The sequence below is a fragment of the Choristoneura fumiferana genome, chromosome 18 (genome assembly GCF_025370935.1).
Source record: "Choristoneura fumiferana chromosome 18, NRCan_CFum_1, whole genome shotgun sequence".
Lineage (NCBI taxonomy): Eukaryota > Metazoa > Arthropoda > Insecta > Lepidoptera > Tortricidae > Choristoneura > Choristoneura fumiferana.
In genome coordinates this window covers 23,009,485-23,022,384 of record NC_133489.1, presented here as the reverse complement: position 1 = coordinate 23,022,384, position 12,900 = coordinate 23,009,485, and the positions used below count along the sequence as shown (strand labels likewise).

Here is a 12,900-nt window from a genome sequence, read left to right as displayed (position 1 = left end):
GTTATATATGGCCACATTTTCGAGCAGTGTCGTGAAAAGTATGTACTGACCGTAGTTTCTGCAGACGAGGCGCACGCGCGTGTCGTGGCGGCACTCCCGCAGCTCGCGCATGAGGCCGCCCTCGTTGCGCAGGAACGCCTTGTAGGACTGCGCGGCGCCGTGCACGCGCCCCGCGCGACCCCCCGCGCCGCCTACCACCGCGCTGCTGTTCAGGTTGCTGGAGAAAGGAATTGCTTTACACCATGGGTCTACTCAAACCTTACAAAGCATGAGCGCCAATCAATAACTTGGAGTCGAAGTGGTCGCCATGGCCGAAATCGGTGGGATTAGATCATCATCACTCAAACCATCAGTGGGGTCCAATTTTTAAACTATGCTAGGTTCTTTTTTCTTCAATTTAATTTTTCTATCTTCATTCTCTCGAATATTTATAAACAAATGTTTCTCTCTCTTTTTCTCACCAGTTGTATGTACAGTGCACGAGGAAAATTACTTAATAGATGACTAGTTCATTTTTACGGACTTCCGCAAAATAACAGTAGAAGTATCAATTTTTTAAATAGAAGTTGCCATGGCGTGGAAGCATTATAATGATGATGATGACAATTACGGTAAAGATAATGAAGATGATGGTGGTGATACTAATGATGATGGTGGCGATGATGATGGTAGTGGTGGTGATGCTGATGCTGGTGATGATGACGATGGTGGTGTAAGTGAAGATGATGATGATGATGGAAAAAGAAAAACTATTATGGCAAAAGATGTTCACAGTACCTGGTACCAAAATTGTTTAATAAAAATTAACTTATTAAGATAAAGTCCTAAACTAAATAAATCTATGTTAAAGACCTGACTCAAAGAATATTTTCTAGACTTGCCTTGAATGTATACCTTCTATTTAAATACCTGCCATTACGGATCTGTTAAGTACCTAACTACCTAGTTTATATCATAGGATAAGTTTGATAGGTTAAAATTGCATGATAACTGAGCGCGTCTCACCATCAGACGTAGCAGTTTGGCGAGAATATATAATTTGTAGTACCTAAGTTGTAATTTGAATATAACAATTATAAAAAGAGTTTTATAATAATTATAAGCAGGTGGCAGGACCTTGTGCAAGGTCCGCCCGGATTGCTACCACCATCTTGCTCGCTAATTCTGCCGTGAAGCAGCAGTGCTTGCACTGTTGTGTTTCGGCGTGGAGAGTAAGACAGCCGGTGAAATTACTTGCACGTGAGGTATCCCATCTTAGGCCTCTAGGTTGGCAACGCATCTGCAATCTCCTGGTGTTGCAGATGTTTATGGGCGGTGGTGATCTCTTACCATCAGGAGACCCACTTGCTCGTTTTCCATCAAGTCGAATAAAAAAAAATGGCGACGATGGTGCGGATGATGTTGACTCACGAGTATCCCAGCATGTTGCATATCTTGGCGGCGGTGCCTTCGTCGAGCGTGGAGAGGCAGGCGGGGATCCAGGACTGGTTGGCCGCTCGGTACAGTTGCAGCTCGCCGCGGCCCACGTCGCCGTTGGCGTCGCTCAGACGCACTGTAACAATACTAATGATGAGGCGAAACTGTACAAAATATATAAGAAGAAAGACAGAAAAAGAAAGAAAGATACAGATTTATTTTAGTTCTATCAGTACCACCACCTTACAGTAATAAATAAGACTTGCAATAAAACTAAGTTACTTGGTGACACATGACACCAAAAAGAGCCTCCACTCAGCATTGTGTTGCAACACGTTATGTCCAGTAACGCTGGTTTTCTGTGGAGCCCAAACGTAAAATAGGACAGCGGATAGCCACAGTCATAAGTATCTGACGTGGTTGAACTGTGAATACACGCGCTTTATAACGTTAGGGAAATCACCGCTGCGCTTGGCAGATAATTATAACTTACCCATACAGTCTGCACAAGATCAATATTCACTCGCGACTTCTTCGCTATACCCGTTATCAATTACTCTGGTACCAGTCATAGACAGGAACCAATAATGGAATATTTTTTCCGCTAACCCAATATTAAGAAACGAACGCTACTTTTTCTAAAACTAATAATACTTATGTGCAGTTAACTGATGATCATAACTGGTGAGCTAGAAGGCATTGAAACCTTGCTGTCATGTCCATGATTGGTGCCGTCACCCTAGGCGCGTCGAATTATCGGTATTAATTATGTGTATTTTTAAACCTGCCTCTGTTACTTAAAACAGTTGAAACCTACTGAAAACAGAAAAATAAGGTCTCAATCCGCTTTATTTTTAATATAAAATTTCCTTTAAACTCGGAGAAAAGCAACAACAATCTATTTACGTACGTTTTTCCCCTGGAAAGTTTTCCGGGGCGCAATAACAACCCGTATTCCGTGAGCGATTCAAAGTAATCAATTCAACGTTATTTCGCAAATTAAGCTACGATTGTAACGATTCAATATAAATATACGGGCATATCGGCCAATCAATAAGTAATAAAATCTTTTTGAAATGTGAATCCCTAAATTTTCGTGAAAGACCTTTTGAAGGAGTATTGAATGTGAAAGCTAATTCGACGAGTCATTTTTTCTGCGTAACCTCATAATTAAAACCCGTAGAACTTATGCTCAGCATTTTTATAATTATCTGATTTCGTCTTTTCTGAAGCTCTAACAAATATTTTATTCGTTATTAAGATTAATTAATGTCGGCTTTTATAAAAGTTTGGATAGAAATGAAGATATTTAAACGTTAATAATTATATTAATTGTTTAGTTGGTGCTGGTACAGATTGTGTCATACACATGGCTGGCATTTGGATTCAATGTCGAATCCTGCTCCAGCTTAATCTTTCCACAAAAGAAAGGTAAACGAGCAATGGATCACCTGACAGTAGTGATCATATACCAGTGACACTAGAGGGGTTACAACCTAGTCGCCAACGTAAAAAATTTTGATAGAATGCCTCCTCCACAAGCAAATTTGTTTTTTTGGGCCCGAACACAATAAGCTCTGTTGGCAAGCGACAGGTTCAACTAGTATCATAGTTATTTAAGGTACTTGTATCTGTCCAGTCTCACATAGGTATATATCACATACAAATGTCCGTGCAAGACACAGCGCTGGAGCTGCCACAACTATTTAGCTCCAGTGATACTTACGGCAATTCTACTCGTTCCGACTCGTTTGTTCTAGAATAGGCTTCGAGTGTGTCAGTTGGGTATTCATGTGTAGTTTTATGATTTTTTAATTTAATAATCACTCAAAAATATAGTTGTATTGGTAAAAATAATTAGAGGGCCACATTAGTATTGGGTTAAGATCTGCTGACGCCCTACGGCTGATATGACGATGATGCACAAGTGTCCGTGCAAGATACAGCGCTGGTTGACTGCTACAACTAGCTCCAGTGATACTCACAGCAGTTCCGCTCATCCTGTCCCCAAGGGCAGTCCACACGGCCGTCACACATGTGTCCATGCGAGATGCAGCGCTGGTTCCCGCAGTGCACGTCCCCGCTGCGCTTGCAGACGCGACAGTTGAGCTCGTCGGAGCGGTCAGCGCAGTCCACGTGGCCGTCGCATCTCCAGTCGTGGGGGATGCAACGCTTCACGTCACACTGGAAGCCGGAGGGGCACACTGCAGAAGACAGTCGGCGTTGAGAACAATATAAGCTTAAAAGGATAAGTAATTGAACAATCAGCGGGTTATGTTTATAAGAGAGCTAAAGAGTGGAGAAGTGGAGACCGCGTCTCGGCAGACGTTTTGTTAGCTTTAATTGTTCGAAAATAAACTAATCAAGCTAGTTTTCGGAAAATTGCGAGCTGTAGGTTGGGTTAAATATCGCTCGTAATCAGTGCTTTTCCAGCCGATAATTGTATTACGCTGCTGGTCTACATATTTAGTATTTAAAAGGCTGTGGTAGCCTAATGGTTCTCCAGCAGAAGACCGTAGCTTTAAGGGCCTACGCTAGCTGACGCAGTTTGCGCCGAGGTGGTGGACGCCTATTGAAATAGTACATTGTGTCTTAAGGGCGGATAATAAGGAATTACAAACGAGAGTCTATTAGAAGCCCGAAGTCGAATACTGAGGGCTTTAATGAGTTGATATTCGTAATTCTAGTACCGCCCGTGCGACATACAATACAATGTTTTTCATCACATTTGCGAATAAAATTGTATATTTGTAAAGCAAAAATTAATATGTTTACAAATAATTGCCGATACCTGCTGCGCTCTTGGCAGCGCCAGCACCCCGCGGCCCTCCCCCTCGTCGTGCAGCCGCAGCGTCATTTATCGACCTTGAGTTTCATGACAAGAACAAAAGGTCGAGGGTTTTATTTGGGGGGTTGCAACTAGGATAGCTTGCACGTTACGACACTGTTTACGAGCAAGTGTGATGAAAAATAGTATGCCGCGTTGCTTGCGGCGGATTTTACCTACACCCATGCCCGCAGGCGGGCGCCAGCTCCGTGCATACGTGCCAGCTTTTTCGGAATACATTTGGGACACATTTGGAATCACACAAGCTCTACGATGAAGAAACCTGTGCACATTGTGAGGAACTTGTGCACACCTGCGGAATAGTTCAATATTTTAGTGCGTGTGTGTGTTCCTAACCCGTGGTGGTCTGCGTGGGAACTACAGCTCGAGCCCTCTCATTCTGAGACTTATTTAGGCTAAGATGATGGATGATGTATTAACACGTTGAACGCCAGACTTAAAACCATGATTAGTCCAGTAGGTCGCGTGGACACGGAGTACCTGCCCATGTGTCGGGTTCAGGGAGCCGCGGCGGACACTGGTGTCCGTATGCCCTTGATTATTTCGGAAGCCTCTAGACATCCAACGGATTGCGTTTCGACTGTTTTTACTCCGGCAAGTGACTCACTTGACCCGTAAAATTTCGAAAGTTTATAGGATTTATGGACTTTTCAAACTCATGTTTCTAAAAGTATTAACTTAGTAGACGTAGTTTATTTATTTTTAACCGCGATCACAACGGAAAAAAAATGAATGAGTCGTCGTTCTGGAGCTCGCGGATGCGGTTGGTCCGCGCGGCCTCCCGAGATGGAAATGATGGTTGGGCGTTATCGCAGGCCGCGACGGACACTGGTGTCTGCGTATGATATCTCGCTAAGTAATGATTACATCATTGTTTTCGAAAGAGTCCTATAAGTTTTAAGTTATCCTGATGATAAATAAACAAAACAAAAACACACTAACGGTTTTTGGACGGAGGAAAGTATGCTGACGGACACATGATGTCCGCCATGGCATTCAACGTGTTACGAGGAAGTAGAGTAATGGTTTTTATTCCAGCATAACAAGCTTACGTAAACGAATATGATCATTTTACGAGTAATATCGAAAATAAATTGAAACATAAATGCGAAAAACCAGAAAAAGAGACCAGACCAGGGGGAACGAACCAGGGTCCTCAGCACTGAGCGCAGCCCAGTGGTGGTGTAGCGGTATTATAGCACGCAGCACCGAAGGCTGAGGACCTGGGTTCGATTCCCAGCGCTGGTCTCTTTTTCTGGTTTTACTGTGCATCTATTATCAGTCTATAATTTTACAGTAAAAGTATCAAAATTAGGAGTTGAAATAAAAAATACAAAAACACTCCAAAAAAACAATCTTATTTTATAATAGTATCTCCACTGACCAGGCTTGGAGGCGCGGAACTTGGCTTCCTTGACCTCGCGGTTGCCGAGGCACACGTCGGTATCCGTGGACTCCGGGAAGATCTCGCACTGGAGGTAATCCGGCATCGACAGCCCAAACACCTCGAGGAAGAAGCCGCAGCGACGCATGGTCTCTGATGAAGAACAGCATGCTTGAGCACGGTTTCCACCGCGGACGGAGTGGACTCATTAATGACTTAGTTTAAATTATATCGACGAACTTCATTGAGGTTCGGTGTAAATATTTTCATGCAGTCGATCGTCATCCATGCGGAGTCCGCTCCTCTCGCTATGTAAATTGGGCTTTAGTGTTCGATATAAAGGCATCTTGCTCTTCAAGAAATATTTAGTTTTACCTCCATTCATTTATGATATTGATAAAACCTATATTTTTTTCTATCTTCTTCTATTTATGTTTTTACTGTGTTTTTGTTATGATGTAGTGTGTTTTTTATGTCAATAAAATGTTGTGAGTTTGAGTTTGTATACACATCATATATTTGTATACATATCACAAACACAGATAGTACAGAAGTCAATCTCCTGTATGTACTTCACTTTTCATACCTACGCTCGGAGGTCGCTCTAAGGTTGTCAACTATAGCTTATATTTAACAAAAAACTATCGTGGTAGTGGCACTCATATCTAGTTGTTTGATTTATTGTTGAGAATGAAACGGGAAGAATGGAAATATATATTAATAACTAAAATATTTTAATTTTAATGTCATTGTTATATTATAAAGTTGTCACAGAAAAAATCTTGCGACTATTTCGTTATCGGTGAAATTCACGATTATTTAATTTAAACAACCTTCCACTGAACAGTTATATTAAATAACTTTTTTTTGTTGCTCCATTATTGCATAAAAAAGTTCACAGACGCGTGTCCCAAGCGAATGGCACTCGCAGGTGACTGAGAGAGTGAGAGTTTAAGGTGTAAGTATAAGTTATTTATATTTTACTTTGTTATTTACTCTTCAAAAATAATCTTTTATATAAATAGTAACTCACCTTGACATAGGCTTCTGCAGGGCCGCACCATGTGACCCAATGGGCCACATTTGGGCACAAACAGGGAGCACAAGAAAAGAGCTGTGAGCTCGTAGCAACGCACGTCCACCACAGCGTCATATATCTCCAGGTCCTGAGAACAAAAATACATTTAGGGGGTCCCATGCAAAATAACTTTCTGACAAGTTTCTTGCGGCGCATTCTTCGTGGCAATGATGGTCTTTCCGAAAGCGTTAGTAGTTTAAATAAATTAAATGAGAATTTGAATTTGAAAAAACGTCTTGTTTTCTTTCTATTTCCATAACGCTAAACATAGCAATCTGAACCTCGGAATAACACAAAAATATACTGATATAAGGCGGGCTATAATTCAAATTCAAATTATTAATTTCAGTTAAGAGTCCATAAGGTTAGGTTAGATAATAAAGTCTCACAACTAATGTTAGAACACATGATTATTAAATAGATACGGATTCATTTTAGAGCACCCTTGTCTAGGCCACAATAGACCCACCGCTTCTAATCTATCTTATCTATATTAGAACGGAAAGGAATTAAAATCGTAAGGCTAGAATTTAATTCAAAATGAACCTCCCATACTCGTACCTAGCTACTAATCATTATGCAGCCCTAATCTCGAAAAGCTCTATCTCAATCAGAGTAAGTTTTGAGGAAATCGACTTTTTGTAAATTGTATTTTCGCACCTTCAAAAACAATCCTTCTTAAAGATGTTAAAACTTATTTATAGTATTATGGACCATATATGTCTATATCATTGACATGATCACGAGACGACTACAGTCATAATAGAACAGTCGCCTCGTGATCATGGCGCATGCAACTGTGCCGAAATATCGAGCTTCTCTGAAATCAAGGTACGCGGAACAAAACCCGAATTTAAATCAAACGTTTTTAATGATAACTTATTCGTCAATCGGATACGAAAGACAGAAAACTAAAATAATGAACTGAACTGACGCCAGAATAAGCAAACCCAAACTAAATCAAACCAACCCAAAATCGAACCATATCGTATCGTATCGAATCGTAGATGTAACCAAAGTCTTAGATATTACGATCTAGCCTCTAAATGTCATTGTCGCTTTGATAAAATAAGGCATATTCTAAGCTTGTACTTTATTAAGTTAATGAAACCTGTCTCGAGCACCTTTTCATGCCAACTCTTAGGGTTCGGCTTACCTTGAAATGTTTATTTCACTAGAAACAAAGATAAAACTTATTGTACTATAAGTAAATTCATCGTTGTTTGGAAGGCCCAAGGCTACAACTGACAGCGACAAAGTACAGCACAGCTTACGAAGTACCAGAGGGGTGGTTTCTTCATAATGTCAGCGGGAATACTTAAGTGCGCTCAGTGCAATATAGTCATAAATGAAGTTTTATGTTTTATACAGAATAAATTGGACGTGATGGACGAAGAGGGGTTGATTCGAGTGTGTGTAAGTGCATTTTCGACTACTGATATTGATGCTGCGAAAGTGCTACTGTACAAGTCGATCTCGACATCGAAGCGAAATGTCTCGCGCCGTAAGGATAAAGAGCAGAGGGATGTTGCAGACATTATTTGCACGTTCAAGGAGACAGACCCGGATGGTACGCCGATATTTGTAGCAAAGGAGTTGCAAAAATTACCCCCCGTAACCTTTGACCACGTAGATGTCACGTCTTTATTAAAGGACATCGTTTCTTTGAAGTCTGCCGTAGCGAATGTGAGGGAATCTTACGCGACGATGGACCAGATTAACGACTTACGTTCAGAGGTTCACAAGTTAAAGTATGCATCACTATTAAATGTCGATGACGGAAACGTAAATACAAGGAAAAGAGGCAATTATCTGTTAGATAGCGGTCCGTTCGGTTTTCTACATTTTTCTGCAACTACCGACGCAAACATACCGCCCGAAAACAAAGTGTGTGCGCGCTCTCCGTTGCCGTCACACTCGGGCGCGAATGTGGAGAGCGCTGTCTCGCTCGCGCCTGAGGAGCCACTCCCAGCGCCGACGGTTACTTTGGAAGACGCAACTACTACTGATGAGAGTGATAGCGATGACTCACCAAAGCGATCGAGCAGGATTCCGATACAAACAATGAATAGCGTGTGCAACAACTGCAAATGAATTCTACTCAAATAAGCAACGATGTAAACAGTGGAGGCAAAGGCAACAAATCTGTAGCGGAGATTGTATTACAAGCAGGTGAGTGGAAAAATAATAAGCACTGTGATTTAGAATGGATTAAAGTGCAAAGAAAAAAATATAGAAATAGATTGGAACCTGTGCGAGGAAAAGCAACAATTTTACCGAATGACAAATTCAAAGCGGCGGATCAGAGAACTGCCTTATTCATTTCGAATGTGCATAAAGAAACGTCGGACAAAGATATCGCTGACTACATACTGGCTAAGACAAACGAAAAGATTGTGTTACATAAAATAAAAATGAAAAAAAACGAAAAAACTTTTCAGTCTTTTAAAGCTATGGTAAGAAAAATAAGTTAGATGTTTATCTAAATGAAAAGTTATGGCCAGACGGAATAACGTGTAGACGTTTTATGCCATACATGAAGCAAGATGAGCGAAGAAATTTAAATAAGCAATGACTAATACGACCCTTATATCATACAATTGTAAGAATATTAGGAGATGTATAGACGGAGTTAAACAACTATGCAGTGATGGGGATGTTATTGCGCTTCAGGAGACTTGGTTAATGCCACATGACTTGTCGTTCCTGGACACTGTACACGAAGAGTTCGGGAGCACCGGCACGTCCGCAGTCGACACGGCAGCGGGCATTCTGCGCGGGAGGCCGCACGGAGGCGTGGCGCTACTGTGGCGCAAATCTCTCTTCCAGTGCGTGACAGTCATTCCGTGTGCTAATCCTCGCGTATGTGCAATTCGTGCGTTAACAAACGGTTCGCCCGTTGTTGTGATAAGTGTCTATATGCCTACTGAAAACATTCTGGCATTTATTGATTGCTTAAGTGCCATTTGTGCGATCATAGATGAGAGTGATACCGAGTCTGTGTTTATTCTCGGCGACTTTAACGCGCACCCGGGAGAGCGGTTCTACAATGAGCTCGTCGAATTTGCACGGGACCAGGACTGGGTATGTGCCGATTTAGATATTTTGAAGTCGTCGGGAGCATTCACATTTATAAGCGAGGCACACGGATGCCGTCGATGGCTCGACCATTGTATTACAACTAAGGCTGCATTGCCGTGTGTTACAAACATTCATATTAAATACGATGTTTTTTGGTCTGATCACTTTCCACTTATAGTAAAGTGTAATTTAAATGTAGTAAATAAAAAGACAAGTGTAACGTGCTTAGAGTATAATAATAAAGTTAAATGGGGGCAAAGAAGTGCTCATCAAATAACGGAATTTTCCAAAATTTGTGATTTAAAGTTAAAGGATATAGATTTGCCAACTGAGTTTCAGGATTGCTGCGGTAGTTATTGCGATAGTTTATGCCATAAGCGCCTGATTGACAAACTGTATACGGATGTAATCGGGGTTCTATGCCATGCTGCTACTGAAACTCATAAAATGAGTATTAGTAAACGCAAAAACGGCTTGGCAGGGTGGAACAAGCATGTTAGTGAGGCTCACAGACACGCTAAACTTGCGTTTGGAATTTGGGAATGGCATGGGAAACCGGGATCAGGATGGGTTTATGATGACATGATGAAGGCTCGTAGGGTTTTCAAGGGGAGGTTGAGGTGGTGTCAGAACCATCAAGATCAAATTAAGATGGACTTGCTGGCATCCCATCACTCTGGTGGAGACTTTAAGGCCTTCTGGAAGGCTACAAATAAACTGAACCCCAGGAATGGCGTGCCTGTGAGTGTAAATGGAGTTTCAAATCCCAAAGAAATTGCCAACTTATTTAGAGATAAGTTTAAAATTAACTCGCCATTGGGTCCGACGTGTCGGGGTATCGAAGCTGGTACACTGACGGGAGACGTATCAGTTTGTGTCTGTGCTAAAGATATTCGAGTAGCAATCAAGAGAATGAGGGGGGCAGGTCACCTGGACATGATGGCTTGAGCGTTGAGCATCTCCGGCATGCTGGCATCCACCTTCCTCGTGTACTGGCTTTAATTTTCAACTTGTGCCTAAGTCACTCTTATTTGCCACCTGAGTTGATGGAGACCCTCGTAGTTCCTATTATTAAAAATCGAACGGGTGACGCTTCGGATGGGACAAATTACAGGCCTATATCATTAGCAACTATTGTAGCGAAGGTGTTTGACAGTGTGCTTAACTCCTACCTCAATGCACGCATTAAACTACATGACGCTCAGTTTGGCTTTCGACCTGGGTTGTCAACAGAGGCCGCCATTCTCGGCCTAAAGCACACTGTCAAATACTACACAGACAGAAAAACACCTATTTATGCCTGTTTTTTGGACTTGACGAAAGCCTTTGACCTCGTATCGTATGATGTTTTGTGGACGAAATTGCAGGGATCTGGGCTACCGCCAGAGTTAATCCATCTTCTCAGGTACTGGTATTTAAACCAGGAGAACCGTGTGAGGTGGGCGGGGGAGGCCACGGAACCGTACAGGATGGAGTGTGGGGTGCGTCAAGGTGGTCTGAGCTCGCCTCTGCTATTTTGTCTGTATGTGGACGCACTCCTTGAGCAGCTCGGCGGCACACATGTCGGCTGCCATGTTGATGGCGTATGCCTAAACAACATTAGTTACGCGGACGACATGGTGCTGCTGGCTCCCTCCATTGCCGCGCTCCGTAAACTTGTAGCTGTGTGTGAATCCTACGCCTCTTCACACGGTTTGCTTTATAACGGGAAAAAGAGTGAATTTATGATTTTTAAGGCTGGGAACAAGTGTCCCACAGCTGTACCGCCTGTCCAACTGAACGGCATCGCCCTGACGAGAGTCACTCGCTTCAAGTATCTCGGGCACATTGTTACTGACGATCTGAAGGACGATGCTGATATGGAAAGAGAGCGAAGAGCATTGTGTGTGAGGCAAATATGCTGGCCGCAGGTTCGCTAGGTGTTCAAACGCGGTCAAGATTACACTGTTTAAGGCGTACTGTTCTTCCTTTTACACCAGCAGCCTGTGGGTCCGATATACCCAAAAGTCGTACAATGCTATTAGGATTCAGTACAATAACGCCTTTAGGATGCTGATTGGTCTGCCTAGATGGTGCAGCGCATCAACCATGTTCGCTGAGTCACGCACAGACGGGTTTGCAGCAATTTTGCGCAAAAAAGCAGCGTCACTGCTGAGTAGAGTAAGGAGCAGCCCAAACAGCATCTTAAAGATGATAGCTGATCATGTTTGTTGTCCTGTTCTAAACGAAATTATTTTAAGGGTAAAATCCAACTTAGTTTTTAGTTTTTAAATACTAACATTATTTTTAAGATTGCTACTAACAAAAATGAGATCTATGTTATCTTTTTAAATAAAATAAATTATTATTATTATTATATTATAATTATACTAGCTAGAAGGGAACTTGAGATAAGACACTTTACAGTGGATGAAGTGATAGCATCTTACGTATTTTAAGCTTAAATAGTAACTGGTACGTGATTAACCTGTCAGATCTGTCCTGTCAGGCTATACGCGCCGGGTATGCTACCGACTGCGCCATATACGCATGCTGGTAGCATACTTGGTACGTAGGTATAGCCAAGAGCCGCGGGATTGAATACCGTCCTATGCAACCCGAGAACTTAAAAAAAGAAAGAGAAGAAAGAATATTTTAACCAGTTCGAAGTATTATTTTCACGGGTGCTTAAAAATGCCACGGACATTTTTCGGCAAATTACCCTATCTGTTTGTATGGAGCGAATTATCTGCACTCGCGTATTCTGCGACCCAAACGAACAAGTTGCGAACACGCAACTTTGTTTGATTATTAACGACGAGAATTTCATTAATTCGCGCATTCGGTAATATTATAATTTAGGTTTACTTAAGCACTTTGTTTGCGCGCTTTCGTTCGGCGATAAAGGAGTTAATATTTAAGAAGATTCCGACTGACATATGGCATACAAGCCTTCATCATGTTGCTTCACTCGCGTAACCGTTAGACCCGGATGTTCAATTTCAAATCCTGAAATGTCACTACGGGTACATTTCCGTGGACTCGCCAAGAATTGGCCTTCATTTACTGCATCTATGTATTTTTGTTTGTATTTTAACAAGCTTTTATTAACCG

The 12,900-nt window shown here is 41.9% G+C and overlaps 1 protein-coding gene across 1 annotated transcript in view; it reads right to left on the bottom strand.

The window, feature by feature from the left end:
- LOC141437964 (atrial natriuretic peptide-converting enzyme-like) overlaps positions 1 to 12,900 on the bottom strand; it is a gene marked incomplete in the record, with an annotated part of 181,873 nt that overhangs the window by 43,748 nt on the left and 125,225 nt on the right. Inside the window, 4 exon segments of the mRNA XM_074101573.1 lie at positions 51 to 217; positions 1,411 to 1,552; positions 3,402 to 3,620; positions 5,649 to 5,801. Coding sequence (XP_073957674.1) covers positions 51 to 217; positions 1,411 to 1,552; positions 3,402 to 3,620; positions 5,649 to 5,801 — 681 coding nt within the window.